The sequence below is a fragment of the Moschus berezovskii genome, chromosome 6 (assembly GCF_049115385.1).
Source record: "Moschus berezovskii isolate FMDL1 chromosome 6, NW_MosBer_1.0, whole genome shotgun sequence".
Classification (NCBI taxonomy): Eukaryota; Metazoa; Chordata; class Mammalia; order Artiodactyla; family Moschidae; genus Moschus; species Moschus berezovskii.
In genome coordinates, this window is record NC_142465.1 from 52,348,386 (window position 1) to 52,367,117 (window position 18,732).

The following is an 18,732-nucleotide window of genomic DNA, read 5'->3' on the forward strand; positions in this document are numbered from 1 at the left end:
CTCACTTTGACCCATCGTGTTTGCCACTGTCGCTTCTTTCATTAGTAGAGTGCAACACCCTCTCTTCCCTGCCTGTGGCCATGACTCTCCAAACTCTGTATTTGGCAGATAGTGATCTGGCCTTTGTTGTGCCTCGTTCTTTGCTATCCATGCTCTTACTCCAACTGAGCTTTGCCCCTTGTCCCGTTATTGCTTTGCAAATGTTGGTCTCTTGAGAACCTACCTATATTACTCAACTCTTCTCTGGTTGGCTCTGCACACGTCTGCCAGTATTAAGCATTATCTCATTCAGAAAGCTGGGTTTTTAGAAAGTGATCAATAACTCTAGGGATTATTATTCAAAGTGAAGTGAAGTGAAGGTCACTCAGTCATGTCCGACTCTTTGCGACTGTATAGTCCATAGGAATTCTCCAGGTCATAATACTGGAGTGGGTAGTCTTTCCCTTCTCCAGGGGATCTTCCCAACCCAGGGATTGAACCCAGGTGTCCCACATTGCAGGCGGCTTCTTTACCAGCTGAGCCACAAGGGAAGCCCATCATTGAAAGTAGTATAATTAAAACCAACTGTATTTCAATAAAAATAATGTAGGGACTTCCCTGGTGGTCCAATGGTTAAGATTCTGAACTTCAAATGCAGGGCGCCTGGGTTTGATCCCTGGTCAGAGAACTAGCTCTCACATGCTGCAACCACGAGTTCACATGCCCCAACTAGGATCCGGTGCTGCCAAATAAATAAATATTAAAAAAAAATAATGAAAAGTATCTCCTTAGTGTGATTATTGCCACAGTAAATGAATGAGATGGGGGTTTCCCTGGTGGCTCAATGGTAAAGAATCAACCTGCCAATGCAGGAGACACGGGTTTGAGCCATTCCTGGGTCAGGAAGATCCCCTGGAGATGGCGGGCTACAGTCCATGGGGTCGCAAAGAGCAACTAAACAACAAGAAAGAATGAGATGGCTATTTGTTGGACGGAAGGATGAAAGGAGAGTTCGTTTTTATCACTTTTAGCAACTCTCCTGGTCAGAGGATTTAACAAATTTGTGGAGGAAAATCTGAGAAAACCTTCAATTCAGATGACACTGAGAATGTAACTCATTTTCTCTCCTGCCCTGCTGCTGCTAAGTCACTTCAGTCGTGTCCGACTCTGTGTGACTCCATAGACGGAAGCCTACCAGGCTCCCCCGTCCCTGGGATTCTCCAGGTAAGAACACTGGAGTGGGTTGCCATTTCCTAACCTGAAGCAAACTCCTTTTTCCAGCCTAATTGAAACATTTTTAAAAGCAGACACATTACTTTGCCAACAAAGGTCCTTCTAGTCAAAGCTATGGTTTTTCCAGTGGTCATGTATGGATGTGAGAATTGGACTACAAAGAAAGCTGAGCTCTGAAGAATTGATGCTTTTGAACTGTGGTGTTGGAGAAGGCTCTTGAGAGTTCCTCGGACTGCAAGGAGATCCAACCAGTCCATCCTAAAGGAGATCAGTCCTGAATATTCACTGGAAGGACAGATGCTGAAGCTGAAACTCCAGTACTTTGGCCACCTGATGCGAAGAACTTACTCGAAAAGACCCTGATGCTGGGAAAAACTGAGGGCAGGAGGAGAAGAGGACTACAGAGGATGAGATGGTCGTATGGCATCACCGACTCAATGGACATGGGTTTGGGTGGACTCCGGGAGTTGGTGATGGACAGGGAGGCCTGGCGTGCTGCGGTTCATGGGGTCGCATTTGGTCGGATACGGCTGAGCGACTGAAAGGAACTGAACTAAGTGAACGTTCGAGGCGACATCATCGATTGGTTGGGGCTTGGCTCGAGCGCGGCCGCTCGGCTGGTTGGGGCTGGATCGCTTCCTCAGGAAGTGGCCTGGAGGCCGTTGTGGTGGCGTCGTCAGCTTAGCTCCGCGGGGGCCCTGCGGGGTGCTGTGTGGACATGGCGGACCTTGACTCCCGCTACCCCTGCTCCTCCATCGAGGACGACTTCAACTATGGCAGCTGCGTGGCCTCCGCCAGCGTGCACATCCGAATGGGTACGTCGCCGGGCCCCTCCCGGCCGCGCCTCGTCGGTCCCGCGGCGTCGCCGGCCTCTGGGGGCTGGATTTCGGCGTCTGCGGCGAGCATCCTCCGCGACCGGGCCTTGGGCATACCGCCGGTCTCTTGGGTTCAGAGGGCAGCCTTCCCTTCTCCTTCCGGTCCTCTGGCTGGGAAGAAGAGCTTTCTCCCTCCGCAGGGGCTCAGAGGGAGAGGCGAGGTGGTTCCCCAGCTGTGTTTCCAGAGACCTGAAACTGAGTCCATCCTATCGTCTTCGGTGGAGAAGGGGTTGAATTTGGCATCTTTCAGTTAAGAGAAACTTGGGTTATTTTTTTCCGTGAAAGTAAGTTTATTATATGATCACTGAGACGTGTATCTGAATGGAAACTAAAAGTGAAGTCGCTCAGTCGTGTCCCACTGTTTGCGATCCCATGGACTGTAGTCTAGCAGGCTTCTCTGTCCATGGGATTTTCCAGGCAAGAGTACTGGAGAGGGTTGCCGTTTCCTTCTCCAGGGGAATCTTCCTGACCCAGGGATCGAACCCAGGTCTCCTGCATTGCAGGCTATGTTTTTGATATAAGAGCTGATTCTACGTCCTCGTCTGCCTTTGCCCTTTCTATGTCCTGGTATGAGGCTATGTTCACCCATCTGGAAGCCCTGCATACCCCTGACTATTGGAGTTTAATGGTGGCTTCCTCAGGAAGGCATGATTGATCATTAACTCCATTCTCAGCCCTTCTCTCTTCTCAAGAGAATAGGGTGTGGGACTGAAAATTCTAAGCTTTAGACACATATTTAGAAAATTATAATCATGGCTCCTTTCTTGGTAACAGCTCTCATCCAGGAATTCACCCAATGTGATCTCAGTAGAACAAAAGACACTCCTATCAGGAAATTATCAGGAAGGAACCCTGTGTCATAGTCATTGGACCTGTGACTAAGCTGACTGCATCTATAGTTTAAAATGGTATCTGATCTGTCAAAAATTTTTATGAATTAAAAGGTAAAACAGAAATGCCCTCCTCTATTTTTTAAGTAAATTAACCTGGCTGATCTAACTAGTGTCTTAAGGGGAGCAACTGTGACTTCCAAAACTTATTTCCCCACTGCCTTCACATGAAGGAAAATGGGGTTGTTTTGAAAATGTAATATGTACGTCTTCTGGAAAATACTTTTGGAATATTATATGTTTAAATAGCTAAGGCTTATTGGTAGAAAACAACAAATTATGAAGCTACAGAAAAGTGATGTGAGAATGAAAGCTGAGTACAGTCTCTACCTTGAGCACTTTTATAGTACCATTAAGTTAGTTTATATAATTAGTTGTTACATATGTAATATACATAGTCTATTAAACTAGTCTGTTTTAGCAGTCTACTATATTTGTATTTTTGAAACACTAAGACATTGTTTTATAGTCAGAAGCACAATGTTATGATTATTTCTTACATTTCTGCAACTTTGTATTTTTATTTAATGTATCATATTGAAAAATCAGTTCAGTTCAGTTCAGTCGCTCAGTCGTGTCCGACTCTCTGCGACCCCATGAATTACAGCACGCCAGGCCTCCCTGTCCATCACCAACTCCCGGAGTACACTCAAACTCATGTCCACAGAGTCGGTGATGCCATCCAGCCATCTCATTCTCTGTCGGCCCGTTCTCCTCCCACCCCCAACCTTTCCCAGCATCAGGGTCTTTTCCAGTGAGTCAACTCGTCGCATGAGGTGGCCAAAGTATTGCAGTTTCAGCTTTAGCATCAGTCCCTCCAATGAACATACAGGATTGATCTCCTTTAGAATGGACTGGTTGGATCTCCTTGCAGTATAAGGGACTCTCAAGAGTCTTCTCCAACACCACAGTTCAAAAGCATCGATTCTTCGGCGATCAGCTTTCTTCACAGTCCAACTCTCACATCCATACATGACCATGGGAAAAACCATTGTCTTGACTAGACAGACCTTGGTTGGCAAAGTAATGTCTCTGCTTTTTAATATACTATCAAGGTTGGTCAGAAAAATAGCAGTACATATATTTATCGTTTCGTTTCGTTGCTCAGTCGTGTCCGACTCTTTGCAACCCCGTGGACTGTAGCCTACCAGGCTTCTCCGTCCATGGGATTCTCCAGGCAAGAATACTGGAGTGGGTTACCGTTTCCTTCCCCAGGGGAACTTCCCGACCCAGGAATCGAACCCAGCTCTCCCACATTGGAGGCAGACGCTTTAACCTATGAGCCACTATTATTTTTAACTATGGTGATCATCTATAATATGTATGTTCCATAATTTATTTAATCATCGTTTCTTGATGGCTATTTAGATTGTTATTTTTCATTCTTTTTATTCCTTCAAATAGAGCTTTAGGGGCCATTCTTCCATATGGTTGTGAATTTCTCCAATTATCGTTCTATAAATTTTTAGCAGTGAAATTATAGGTCCAAAGAATATGTGCATTTTAAATTTGATGTCATCAGCTACCCAAAGAGACTACACCTGTTGACTCTCCAGCAAATAGTGCATGAGGGTGCCTTTCATTGCACTCTCAACAGCACTGAGGTCATCAAACTTCTTAGTGTCTGGCAATCTGGTAGATCAGGGGTTAGCAAACGTTTTCTCCAAAGGGCCAGATAGTAAATATTTTCAGCTTTGTGGAGTCATAACAAAGGACTCTGTGGCACAGTTACAAAATTCTGCCATTGTCATGCAAACAAAGCTATACAGTTACAATTAGTCACTCAGTTGTGTCTGACTCTTTGCAACCCCATGGATTGTAGCTTGCCAGGCCCCTCTGTCCATGGAATTATCCAGGCAAGAAAAGAAGCTATAGAGGACACAGAAATGGCTGTGACTGTGCCCAGGAAAACTTCACTTGTAAAATCAGGTGATGTGCTGGGTTTGGCCCTTAGCCATAGTTTACTGCCTCTTGTTGTGGGTAAAAAATGTAATCTTGTTTTAATCTACATTTTTTTAGCCACGTGAGTGAAGGTGAGCATTTTTCTTTTGTTTATACAACTTTATTGGGCTCCCTGCTGATATTAAGGATATAGCAGTAACCAGATAATATTTGAGTCCTCCAGAGTTATTATTTGGGTGGAGGAGTAAGGGAGATAGGCCCTAAAGAGTTAAGCAAATAAATAGACTACTAGCAGTGTTAAAGTCTCTGAAGAAAAGAAACAGTGATGAAATAGACACTAGAGTCTAGAATAGTGGTTTAGTAGCTATTTTAGTTAAGGAATGGTCAGGGAAAGAACTTTTAAAGGAGATGGTAGTTGTGTTGTTGAGAAGGAGCTGCTGCTGCTAAGTCGCTTCAGTCATGTCCAACTCTGCGACCCCATAGACGGCAGCCCACTGTCCCTGGGATTCTCCAGGCAAGAACACTGGAGTGGGTTGCCATTTCCTTCTCCAATGCATGAAAGGGAAAAGTGAAGTCGCTCAGTTGTGTCCGACCATTAGCAACCCAATGGACTGCAGCCTACCAGGCTCCTCTGTCCATGGGATTTTCGCTAGCTGGGTTGTATTCGTTATCTATTGCTTTACTTAAAATTATTCCATATTTTACAAGCTTAAAACAACAGTTATTACTTCACACAGTTTCTGAGAATCAGAAATCTGGGAGAGGCATAGCTAGGTGGTTCTGGCTCAGGGTGTCTTAGGAGAGTCCATTCAAGATGTGGGCTGGGACTGCAGTCAGCTGAAGACTTGACTGGGTTGAAGATCTGCTTCCTGGAAACTCAACTCATGCGGATGTTGATACAAGGTGTTAATTCCTTGCCATGTGACCTTCTCCACTGGCTGCTTGAGCATCATGGCGTGGTAGCTGACTTCCTTAAGAGCATGCAGCCCAGGAGAGACTATTAAGGAAGCTACTGTGTCTTTTGTGACCTAGTTATGAGAATCACGGGCTTCCCAGTTGGCTCAGTGGTAAAGAATCCATCTGCCAATGCAGGAGATACAGGAGGTATAGTTTCAAGCCCTGGGTCCAAAAGATCCCCTGGAGGAGGAAATGGCAACCTACTCCAGAATTCTTTTCTGAGAAAGCCCACGGACAGAGGAGCCTGGTGGGCTGCAGTCTGTGGGGTCACAAAGAGGCAGACATGACTGAGCACACATGAACATGTCATATAGGGCCTGTAGGCCCCATAAAAACTTTAAAATTTTATTGTAAACAGAAGGGAAACCATTAAAAGTATTTAAGCAGGGAGTCACATGATACGGATTACTTTACAAAAAGATAGCTGTCAACAGCTGTGGGACTATAGGTGGGACTAGTGAAAGCATGCAGACCAATTGCAGGTGCTAGATCATAAGACTGACTGGAAATGTAGCAAAGGAGACCAAAGAGGTGGATGACTTTGCAAGTAGAAGCTACAGTAGTTGTTGATGGATTGGGAAAAGAGAGGGGAATCAGAGGTGACTCCTACATTTTTGGCTTGGGGGAGGTGGTGCTGGCTACAGATTGGGTAGAAATGAAAAGTTCATGTTTAAGCCTGTCAAATTTGAGTAGAAAGGGGAGAAGTAGAAGTAGAAAGCAGAAAAGTAGAAAGGCAGAAATAGGGCTCAAAAAAAAAAAACAACTGAAAGATTGCAGTTTGACTTGTTTTCTTATCAGATCTTTTGTTTTTTTTTCTGTGGGTGTGTATGTATATCTTTTGCCACTTTTTATATTAGTTATTCAAAATGGGTGTCAAATGTTACTTTTTGTGGGATTTTATGTAAGTTCTATTTTTAAAGAGTATACAGGACTTCCCTGGGCATCCAGTGGTTGAAAGTCCACGTTGAAATGCAGGGGACACCAGTTTGATCCTGATCCGGGAAGATCCCACATGCCGAGGAGCAGCTAAAGCCTGTGCGCCACAACTACTGAGCCTGTGCTCTAGAACCCAGGAGCCACAGCTGCTAAAGCCCGCGTGCCCGAGAGCAGCCACCGCAGTGAGAAGCCCATGCGACTAGAGAGTAGCCCCTCTCACTGCAGCTAGGGAGAAGCGCTTGCAGCAGTGTACACCCAACACAACCAAAAAATAAATAAATAATCTCATGTTTTAAAAACGATGTAATGGGAGGGCCTTTAAGGATTCTATCTTTAATATTTATGAACATTCTCTTATTCTTAATATTTTACTACTTGATATTTGGCAGACATGCCATCAAAGCACTTCATCGTTCCTTGAGGAATGAGGTCCTTAGTAGGAATTTTTTTTTCAGAGAGAACATTTATCGCATGCATATTGTCCCGAGAGTCAAGAGACAGTATCACATCTTTTGTTGGGTAAAAATCATTCCACAGTGTTCTTGCCTAAGAACAGTGCTCTATGGAAATTATGTGGCTCCATTATTGTGTCAGAATAACACCTTTTCTCTGACTGGCAAAATTCACTTTTCATTAATTCAATATAAGTTTATTTAAAAGCAAATAAAATTTAATGAGTATTTATTCTGTGCCAAGGGCTTCCCAGATGGCTCAGAGGTAAGAATCCGCCTGCCAATGCAGGAGATGCAGGAGATGTGAGTTCAATCCCTGGGTTGGGACAATCCCCTGGAGAAGGAAATAGCAACCCACTCCAGTATTCTTGCTTGGAAAATCCCACAGAGGGGCCTGGCAGGCTGTAGTCCACAGGGTCACAGAGAGTTGGACCAGAGTTAGCAATTAAACAACATTCTCTGCCATCCCCTGGCAGAGTGGTAGGGACTCATGCTGAGTCATGTCCTAAAATGGGAAGCTTAAAATGAATATTATTATTCTGTTATTAGGGAGCTCTTTAGTCTTCATAGTCTAATAGTGAAGAACAAGTAGACATCACTATAAAGTGTTTAGAAGTCTGTTTAGGGTCCTTCAGGAATATGGGGAACTCTTTGTGACCCTATGGACTGTAGCCCACCAGCCTCCTCTGTCTGTGGGATTGTGCAGGCAAGAATACTGGAGTGGGTTGCCATGCACTTCTGCAGGAGATCTTCCTGACTCAGGGATTGAACCCATGTCTCTTACATCTCCTGCATTAGCAGGTGTATTCTTTACCACTAGCGCCACCTAGGAAGTCTTCTATGTATCAGAAGACTTTTATAAATATTTTTAGATCATTGCGCTTTGGAGTTGATTTATGGATGTTGGTAATAACGTACTTTGAAAGTAAGAAGTAGAAACTAGAGGCAAAGGTACTAGAAGTGAGAAATAAAAATAGGTGAGTGAAAGTAAGTTTATATATTATTTGCCTTTTATGGAGAAGTTTCATTTTAGGGAACCATTTGCACTGCTTGGAAATTAAGATTTCTTTTTAAATTTTATATCTAACCATATGCTTTTTATTCCTGCTTTTCACTTTCAAGATAGCTTCATTATTTAAAACATGTTCTGTTTTTAATCCTTTGCTTTGTTGTATGTTGCACAAAATATGCATTTGATGGTTTCATTTTATTTTGATGGAAACATTTGTATTCTGGCTTAATTTTTTTAAGTTCATGCTTCCTTGAGTATAGTTACCAAAATTTTTTATTTTCTGAGAGGCTTTTTTTTTTTTTTTAAGTTTTAGTTACAGTTGTGATATCTGGATTAAGATTTAAGGAAGAACTTATATAGTAATTTAATGTGTCTAAGAAGAAACCTGATCTTGCTGTACTCTGATAAATGCTTAAGAAAATAGTTACATGTAACTTTTTTCTCTTTCAGCCTTTCTAAGAAAAGTCTACAGCATCCTTTCTCTGCAAGTTCTCTTAACTACAGTGACATCAGCATTTTTTTTATACTTTGATTCTATACGGACATTTGTACATGAAAGGTAAGGTAATGTCATGATCCTGAATCATTTTCAGTCACTGCATGTGACTAATAGGGCATACAATGAACAAGGGTAGTTTGTTTTTGTTTTTTTTTCTATTAAGTTTTGAGGTTAGAATGTAAAAAAGATTCATTAACTCTTGTAAATACATTTTTACAAGAAAAATAATCTACAATATGGTATTTACCGCTAACCTTTTTAGCTTGGTTTCACAGAGTTAATCCCTCATTTCTATTAAGAATTTTTATTGAATGTAATTTTTTGTGTGGGTCTTTATTAGACTTATGCCCTGTTCCCAAAGTCCAAGACAGTGCTTGAAAAGTTAAATTTACCTTAGTGTTAGTTCACAGCTAGGAAAATTTTACTGAAAACCTTTCAGAGGGGTTCCATATGGTTCTTCCCTAATTTGTTTAAGATTTGACCTCCAAAATAATTATTTCCATGGTAGACTTTATATTAAAGAATAGGAAAAGTAAAGAATGAATATTTTCTTAGAAGTAGATAATTTCTATCCTCCCTTTACAAAAGGGGAATCTTGAACTATTAGTTTGCTATTTGGAGTAAATTCTTTAAGTTACAGCTATTTAGTAAATGCCCTAAAAAAGTAGTTAGGTATAAAATTTGCTTATTATTTAATAGTTTTTCTTTATTTTTAGTTTTTAAAAAAGGCAGTATGCTAATTGAAAAAATTATTCAATATAATAGAAATTCATGAAGTAAAAAGGTTACATTTTCCACATTCATTGTGGGAAAGATTCTGTCTTCCTGCTCCTTCCCATCTCACAGTCCTCAAATTTTCCCCATGGAAAAATAATTTGTTTGGTCAGTTTGGTTTAGATCTTTCCAAATTTTTTTTCATGTACTTTCATGAACACATAGAGAAATTTTATTATTAAATTGGATATTATTTATGGTATTTTTTTAAGTTGAGAATGCTTTTAATTTTTTGTCTTTCAGTCCTGCCTTAATTTTGGTGTTGGCCCTTGGATCCTTGGGTTTGATTTTAGCCTTGACTGTAAACAGACATAAGCATCCCCTTAACCTATACCTGCTTTTTGGATTTGTAAGTACTTTGACAATGTGTTCCCTTAACATTTATTCCTGAGTTTTAAATTTATTTATTTGAATGCATATATATATATATATATATATATAAAAAAAACAGTAGCAGAACCAAATTAATGAGTTTTTTAAAAAATCAAGGCATTACCTTTATGATAATTGTCTGTCAGATAAAACCTAACTAGAGTAAGTAAATAAAACAAAGATGTAATTAAGGGGAAAGAAGCTTGAGGATGAAGCTCAGTATCCCAAACTCTTATTTAGGATTTGAGTTCAGCTACTTTTGACATGGATTAAACTAGAGAGCTTACGTCTCTTTCATATAAGAATCTGAATGACTGTTTAGTGAAGTTGTCCAGCCCAGACACTGCTATAGTTCAGACATTTCTAAAGTTGCATCGAATAACATAGCTCACTACCATACTTGCATTCTATTTAAAAAATGACGAGAGAAAGGAGAGAGCGAACCTCTTTACTTCTCAGAGTTGTATGTCTCTCTATTCACATTCTATTGACTAGAATATAGTCACACTATATTCTAGCTTTTAGATCTAGAGTCTTACAGATCTAGCTGCAAGGGAAGCTGAAAACGTAACGCTTAATCTGAATGGGTATATGTTTAGGCAAAATTCTGTTACCAAGAAAGAAAAAAAGAATATTGGGAGACAGTTTCAAGACTCTGCCACACCAAGTTCAGTTCAGTCGCTCAGTCATGTCTAACTCTTTGCGATCCCATGAATCGCAGCATGCCAGGCTTCCCTGTCCATCACCAACTCCCGGAGTTCAACCAAACTCATGTGCATCGAGTCAGTGATGCCATCTGGCCATCTCATCGTCTGTCGTCCCCTTCTCCTCCTGCCTCGAATCCCTCCCAGCATCAGGGTCTTTTCCAATGAGTCAACTCTTCGCATGAAGTGGCCAAAGTATTGGAGTTTCAGCCTCAGCATCAGTCCTTCCAGTGAACACCCAGGACTGTAGAACTGGACATGCAACAACAGACTGGTTCCAAATAGGAAAAGGAGTACGTCAAGGCTGTATATTGTCACCCTGCTTATTTAACTTATATGCAGAGTACATCATGAGAAACGCTGGGCTGGAAGAAGCATAAGCTGGAGTCAAGATTGCCGGGAGAAATATCAATAACCTCAGATATGCAAATAACACCACCTTTATGGCAGAAAGTGAAGAGGAACTTAAAAGCCTCTTGATGAAAGTGAAAGAGGAGAGTGAAAAAGTTGGCTGAAAGCTCAACATTCAGAAAACTAAGATCATGGCATCTGGTCCTATCACTTCATGGGAAATAGATGTGGAAACAGTGTCAGACTTTATTTTTTGGGGCTCCAAAGTCACTGCAGATGGTGATTGCAGCCATGAAATTAAAAGACGCTTACTCCTTGGAAGGAAAGTTATGACCGACCTAGACAGCATATTAAAAAGCAGAGATATTTCTTTGCCAACCAAGGTCCATCTAGTCAAGGCTATGGTTTTTCCAGTGGTCATGTTTGGATGTGAGAGTTGGACTGTGAAGAAAGCTGAGCGCTGAAGAATTGATGCTTTTGAACTGTGGTGCTGGAGAAGACTCTTGAGAGTCCCTTCGACTGCAAGGAGATCCAACCAGTCCATCCTAAAGGAGATCAGTCCTGCCACACCAAAGTACTATCTAAATATTATATTCTTCCCATGTTTGTTTGTGTGAGGTAGTGAGGTTTTTTAAATGTGCATGTGATTTGCAGTTTCATCTTTATTTACATTATAAAGAGTGAGAAAAATAGAATTTTCTATATTACTTCTAGAATCTCCCTGTTACAGATATGAAAAATCTAGTTGAGTTTCAGGAGTTATGATATCACAATTGGAATCTGTTCTCATGGAAATACTCTGGTTGTCCTATGGTTGGGACTCATTGCTTTTACTGCTGTGGTTGGGGAACTAAGATACCACACACTGTGCAGCACAGTCCAAAAAAGAAAAGAATCTAAGTATTTTCATTTAATACATTGAGGTCTCATTTTCATTATGGTGGGCTTATTATATGTCCCATATACTTCAAAAGGCTGCTCTGAAGCTAAAATGAGATCATGGGTATGAAATCACCTTGAATTCTTGGAAATCAGAATATGTACTTAACATAGTAAAAATTTTACATGCATCTATGTAATTTCAGTCTCTTTTTCTTAGACACTGTTGGAATCTCTGACTGTGGCCTTCGTTGGTAAGCCATAATTGTGCTTCTGTATATTACAGTAATTTTTTATGTGGATAAATCTTTTGGGTGAAAAAATGTTTGGGGCTAAAGCTTAACATCATGTAATGTCATATTAAAAAATGTGGCATAGAATGAAGAATTCCTAAAATATAAGCAAAAAGTAAATGTTTATATAGTTTAGCAGAGTTTAGAGGAAGTTGAAAAGAATTAGGAAAACAATAGGAACAGAGAACAATATTCATTTTGTTTATCCAAGCAAGACAACATCAGATACTTCCCTGGCAATCCAGTGGTTAATCACTCCGCCCTTCCACTGCAGAGGATATGGGTTCAATCCCTGGTCAGGGAACTAAAAGTCTCACATGCTGCATAGCACAGCCAAAAAAAAAAAAGACAACTATAGCTAATCTTTTTCCTTGTTTAAAAGGATCTTAAAAGAATAACATGTTTGGAACCATGCTTTTTCATCACATGAGCTCAGTGTCTCAAATTGCCTGCACGGAACTGTACCTTATTACATCCTCATATTTCATCAGATGGTACTACAAGAAACAATAGTCATTTCTCTTTTGTATTTTGTGTTAAATATATATAATATTTAAAGGGAAGTATCTGTTATAATTATTTAATATACCCTATACAATAATATCTCAACTAAAAAGTTTTGGGATTAACAATAAAAATTCTGATTGTTTCAAAATTTATCTGGGGTACCAAAAAAAGATCAGAATTTACTGTTACTGTCAATAGCAGTAAATTATGGATCCTTATTGTTAATGTATTTATCTTTTCTTATTTTGTCATTACTGTTTTTAACTTTTTCATGCTAGTTTTTGTCTATATGTTTTTTGGTAATTCATCTCTTCTTTTTATAAAAGAATCAGAATATAAATAATAAAAACCACCAAACTAAATAGGGTTGAAATTTCTCAACATGGAAAGGAAATATTATTAATACTTACTTATTATTAGTGTTATTATCTATTAATGTTATTTACCGACTCGATGGAGGTGAGTTTGAGTGAACTCCGGGAGTTGGTGATGGACAGGGAGGCCTGGAGTGCTGTGATTCATAGGGTCACAAAGAGTCGGACGCGTCTGAACTTAACTACTATGTTATTAAGTCCATCTCTATCCTCTCCGGCACCCACCATTTGTAAGGGATGTTGGAGAGAGATGGAATCCACCCAAACTTACACTGAAATTTCTAAGAAGCAAAAGTGATTTCATGTTTTATCTTTTCTGCATTCATCTTCTTAACCCTGTATGGGATAAAGAAAGTCTAACTACTTAGGAACAGAAGGAACTTGGATAATTTATCCCCCTCAAATTAAAAATTACTTAAATGGATTTGAGTTCAAAACACTCAGTTCCCTTTAAAGAGGTTATAATTCAGTATTCTGTAAAATGTTAAGCAGTTTTATTACAATAGCTATAGTCAGTCTAGATGGTCATTCTAAAATTTCTGAAGTAAATTTGATATATATCCAGTAAACCCCAATAATGTACTCCAGGATAATGCAGACTTGGATATAAAACAATTTGTGGTTGGTTTCTATTCCCTGCAGTGCTGGTGAATAGCCGACAACCCCAGACAGCCCCAATATTTTTCTTGCCTAGGAATTCCCAACCAGCCACAGGACCCAGAACCATCACTATTGATTGTTTAAGCCATAGTTGACAGTCACCACAAACAGTGATAAACTGCAGCTGGGATAGAAATGGGTGAAAATCATTTCACCATATTCCCTAAACTCCTAAACCATCTAGCTGTGTATTATCTTCTAGCCATTTCTTTAACTTCATAATAATGTGATCCCCTTATGTTATATATTTTGGAGCCTGCTGATTGCACAATGGGTGTGGTTTTACCATACAAGAGTTTAAGACTGAATAAGCAATCTTTTCATAATTGTTTTTACTGGCAAGTAGTATAGGACAAAATAAGGCATTTCTATTTTATGACAGAAAAAAAGCTTTTATATTGTTTATATGTATTTTTAATCAGTGTTTTATAATTTTACAGTTACTTTCTATGATGTGTATGTTGTCCTGCAAGCTTTCATACTGACTTGTGCAGTATTTCTTGGTTTGACTGTATATACTCTACAATCTAAGAGAGATTTCAGCAAATTTGGAGCAGGGTAAGTGATATATTTATCATGGCTATGATAGATATCTTTAATACTACCTAGTTTTGACAGAGGTGCTATAATGTTAGCTTTGAATACTTTAAAAGTGGAGGTAATGAGAAGTCATCCCTTTGGGTACTAGGGCCCTACTCTCCTGGAACATACATGATAGGAGATGGAAAGTAGCTTTGAATTTTTTGCTTCACTTCTATATTGAAAGGGAAGCAAATGCCCTGAAATTTAAGCTTTCTAGAGAGGCTATAGGCTTGCATGCTTTATAAATGGTATGAAATTTACCTGAATCATTTAGATCTTAACATAAATGTTGGAAATGTTACCATCCACATCTTTGTGGCAAAAGCAAGGTAATTGTGATCCAGGTGCTAGAGAAGCCTGTATGAACTTTAAATCTTTTTGATCCATCTTAAGTAACCTGTATCCTTCTTCAAACTAATATAAGGAATTATCCTTTTTATATTAGGATAATGGTACTGTGTTGCCCTCACCTTGATAAGAATGCATAGAATCTTTCCTAAGCTCACAATGGCTTTCTTTTGGCACATAATCAACCAAACATTTTCTTTTCTTTTTTCCTGTTAAAGCACTAAAAATTTACAAGTAGTCCAGTCTTGCAAAGCTTTCTTTCCTCCTCCTTTTTTCCTGGTACTGCAGATAGTGGAGATAGTGAAGGGACTGGGAGGTCTGGTGTGCTGCAGTCCATGGGGTCACAAGGAGTTGGACACGACTTAGCAACTGAACAACAACCAGATTATCAGAAGTCTCTACTGGGATAAAATATTAATTGGTCAGCCAACACTGACAATTGTGCAGGATGCATAAACAGTTGTATTAGAATGGAGTTTGATTTAAGGAGAAGCTATATATATATATATTTTTTTTTTTTTTTGCTTCCTGTTTTGCATATGTGTTAGGTTCTGTTCCTCTAGGAAGCAATTAAGTTCTTTGGAAATTGTCTGAATCTTTTGAGGCTTGTTTTTAAGCTCTGTTAGCTGGATCCAGAACAGCTTTTAGTTTAGGGCTAATTTGGCCCTACTCTTGAGATAGTATCCTTCTGAGGATTACTCAAAGCCCCATGTCGCAGGTCTTTCCACTCTGGCTCGTGTGAACCAAAACTATTCCTGGTTTAATGAGTCTGAGGATTTTTCTGCCTGGTTCTCTCTGGTGGTTCTTTCTCCAGACTTTGGTACTTCCTTACAAATATGCATTGATAAGTACTCAGCTAAAGACTGGAGGAGAACCCTCTGCATGCCACCAGAACTCTCTGTATAACTTTTTTTCTCTAGAACTTGGACCTGCAAAGTCTACCACTTTAGCTTCTCTGACCTCTGAATTCTTGTCTCTTCAACTCAAGGAAACCACAAAGCTGCATATGGATTCCTGTCCCTGCACTGTTGCCTGGGAACCCTAGCTGGGTCATTTGTAGAGCTCATCTTCTTTGTTTCCCTTATCTCAGGAATCATTGTCCTGTGCTGCTTATTGTTTGAAAACTGTTGTTTCATATATTTTGTCTCATTTTTATTTAAGGAGGGAGCATAAATTTGGTCAGTGTACTTCTTGTGGCCTGAGGCAGCAGATACATATTCAGGCTTCCAAGTCTCATAAGATAATGACTGTCTTCCTAGATGTCCTTGTCATATAATTATATCTTACATATATATAATTTTATTTTATATATAATGAATGATAACTCATAAAATGATAGCAGTGGCAAATTTATGTGCATAAATTAAGTTCTTTAATACATCAGAATAAAACAGAATGTACACTGGGAACTCTCATGGATATGCGTGTTCACAGAATAATTTGTTAATTGGTTAAAAATGCAATTATGCTTCATTGGTAAATTTATATATTTTCAAGAAGTTTTATAGCTCTCTGAATTAAATGATATTTCTAATGATATTTTGCTTATGTCAATATTTTCTTTATATTCAAAATGAAAACTTTAAAAATCATACTCTTAATTAGTCTCATAAACCATAAAAACAAATGTTTAATAGATAGCTATTCTTTCAATTTCTGGATATTCTACAATATTCATTGTACGTTTAACAGTTCTTACATTTCAGTGATTCTTTGGCAAATATCAGGATGGATTTATTTATTCAGAAAATGCTGAATGAGTTTACAAAGGTTTTTGGTTAGGAACAATATTCTAAATTATTAAAATTTTTGTTTTTATAGACTGTTTGCTGGTTTGTGGATTTTGTGTTTGTCAGGAATCTTGAGGGTAAGTTGTTTTAGAATGGTAACTTGAAATACAAAAAAATCTCAAAAAGCTGTAAGAGACATGTTATGGTAGGACACTTGATTATAATTATCTGGAACATTTGTATGTGGAATGATTTTAAAATGATATTTTAAAAATTAAGGTCTTATATTAATATTATTGGTTGAAAGAAAGATGAACAAATGAGTTAAATGAAATAGAGTCCCTCACTTGCCATTGCTAATCTTCAAGTGGCACATGTAATTCTGAGTAAGAAACAGATTTTAAATAATTTATGTTTGGAACGGTAGTGTTCAAAGTCAGGTGGGTAATTTAATAGAAAGGAGGATATTCATTAGTTCCTGCGTTCAGCCTTTCATCCAACACAAGTGGACCTGCCCTGCCTTTTTCTAATTTTAACATTTGTATTCAAAGTTGTACAGATTTATTAAATATGTATGTAGAGTATAAGTAACTTAAGTATTCTTAATGCTGTTCTTAAATATAAAACTATTACAGTAATCTCTTGCCTTTAGTTGTTTTTTTACAGTGAGACAGTGGAGTTGGTCTTGGCTGCTGGGGGAGCCCTTCTTTTCTGCGGATTCATCATTTATGACACACACTCACTGATGCACAGGCTGTCACCTGAAGAGTATGTATTAGCTGCCATCAACCTCTACTTGGATATCATCAATCTCTTCTTGCACCTGTTACGGGTTTTGGAAGCAGTTAATAAAAAGTGATTGAAAGCAGGATATAGAAACTGATTCATTAAGTAATAAAGTTTGAGATATAATTGTTAAATACTTTTAAGATCTTATTTGTATGCTGTGTATTATAAAGTATAAATCTCCTTTGACTAGATTTTAATCTTATTTAGAAAGGAAAAAGTATGAAAGATAAATTACAGGGAATTATTCAGTATTACAATAAAATTATATTAAAATGTTAATGACATTTCATTACAGTATGATGCATTAAAAATTAAAAGTGTGCTTAAGTCAGTTATTTTGACATAAAATTTAACATTCTTAGTTTTTAAAGTACAGGTTTCATTTAAAAATTATAGCAATATACCAGTGACCAATAAAACTTTAGCAAATTCCTGACAGCATTCATTTTTTTAGGGTGCCATAACAAAGTACCACTGATTGCATGGCTTAAACAGAAATTTATTTTCTAAAGTTCCGGAGGTTGGAAGTGTGAGGTCAAGGTAGGGTTGATTTCTTCTGAGGTCTCTCTCTTGCCTGAATGATGGTCATCTTCCTGTGTCTTCACGTGGACTTCTCTCTGTACTTGTCTGTATTCAAATTTCCTCTTCTTGTAAGGATACCAGTCATACTGGACTAGGACCCACCCTAATGACTTCATTTTACTTTAATTACCTCTTTATAAAGATTCTGTCTCCAAATACAGTCACATTCTGAGGTACCAGGAATTGGGACTTTGCATTGGTCCTAATGTTTGCATTCACTAATTTGTTGAAACCTAATGCCCTGTGATGCTATGAGGAGGTAGGGCTTTTGGGATGTGCTTAGGTCAGGAGGATGGAGTACTCATGACTGGGATTAGTGCTCTTTTTATAAAAGAGAGCCCACAGACACCCCTTACCCTTTCTGCCACATGAGCTGATGATGAAAAGACAGTCTATGAACCAGGAAGAGGACCTTTAAACTAGACACTGAATATGCCTGCACCTTGATCTTGGACTTCCAGCCTCTAGAACTGTGAGAAGTAAATTTTTGCTGTTTATAAACCACCCAGTCTCTATAGTGTTTTGTTTTGGCTGCCCAAATAGATTAAGACAGACTTCATTATATTAATTTTCAGGGGGTCAACTCAGCCTGTAACACTCACTAAGCATTGTTTCCCAGCTATTAAACTGAAATAAATTAGTAGTATATAGATACAGCCTTTGGTGAGTTTTAGATGTAAATTTGACTCTATCACTATCAATTAATTATTGAATATCCAATTGCATAATGCTATACTCAAGTTAACATAGCATCGTAGGTAAGAGAATCTAAATTGGAATCCTTACTGTGTAACCAACTGGTGATTTGACCTTTGGCACGTTACTTATCCTTCCTTCCTTAGGTCTTTTACCTCATCTTTATAATAGGAATAACACCACCTTCTTTATTGATTATTGTAAGGATTAAGTGAGATGAGTATATCATGTAAACTAAGTGTTTATTAATGTCAGCTGCTGTTATTATTGTTGGTCCAAAGGGAGAATGTACTGAATTGTGGCTAAAGATAATAAATAAGCAAATACAGATAATGACATTTAAAAAATGTAAAACA

General features: G+C 38.7%; 2 protein-coding genes across 3 annotated transcripts in view; one reads left to right on the top strand and one right to left on the bottom strand.

The window, feature by feature from the left end:
- Positions 1-18,732, bottom strand: part of IRAK3 (interleukin 1 receptor associated kinase 3) — a 109,257-nt gene that overhangs the window by 84,639 nt on the left and 5,886 nt on the right. The gene's annotated exons all lie outside the window — the stretch shown is intronic.
- On the top strand, positions 1,839-17,377 carry TMBIM4 (transmembrane BAX inhibitor motif containing 4). The gene is made up of 7 exons (XM_055396154.2): positions 1,839-2,027; positions 8,687-8,795; positions 9,753-9,858; positions 12,036-12,069; positions 14,090-14,207; positions 16,401-16,446; positions 16,962-17,377. Exons 1-7 carry the CDS (start codon positions 1,931-1,933, stop codon positions 17,166-17,168), a joined length of 717 nt encoding a protein of 238 aa, XP_055252129.1. The 5' UTR covers positions 1,839-1,930; the 3' UTR covers positions 17,169-17,377.

What these genes read in the sequence shown, in the direction of transcription:
- TMBIM4 (XM_055396154.2), top strand. Translation starts at nt 1,931, where the DNA reads ATGGCGGACCTTGACTCCCGCTACCCCTGCTCCTCCATCGAGGACGAC. An exon ending in CGGACATTTGTACATGAAAG is followed by an intron (nt 8,796 to 9,752) that starts GTAAGGTAATGT and finishes TTTGTCTTTCAG; the next exon opens with TCCTGCCTTAATTTTGGTGT. An exon ending in GTTTGTCAGGAATCTTGAGG is followed by an intron (nt 16,447 to 16,961) that starts GTAAGTTGTTTT and finishes TCTTGCCTTTAG; the next exon opens with TTGTTTTTTTACAGTGAGAC.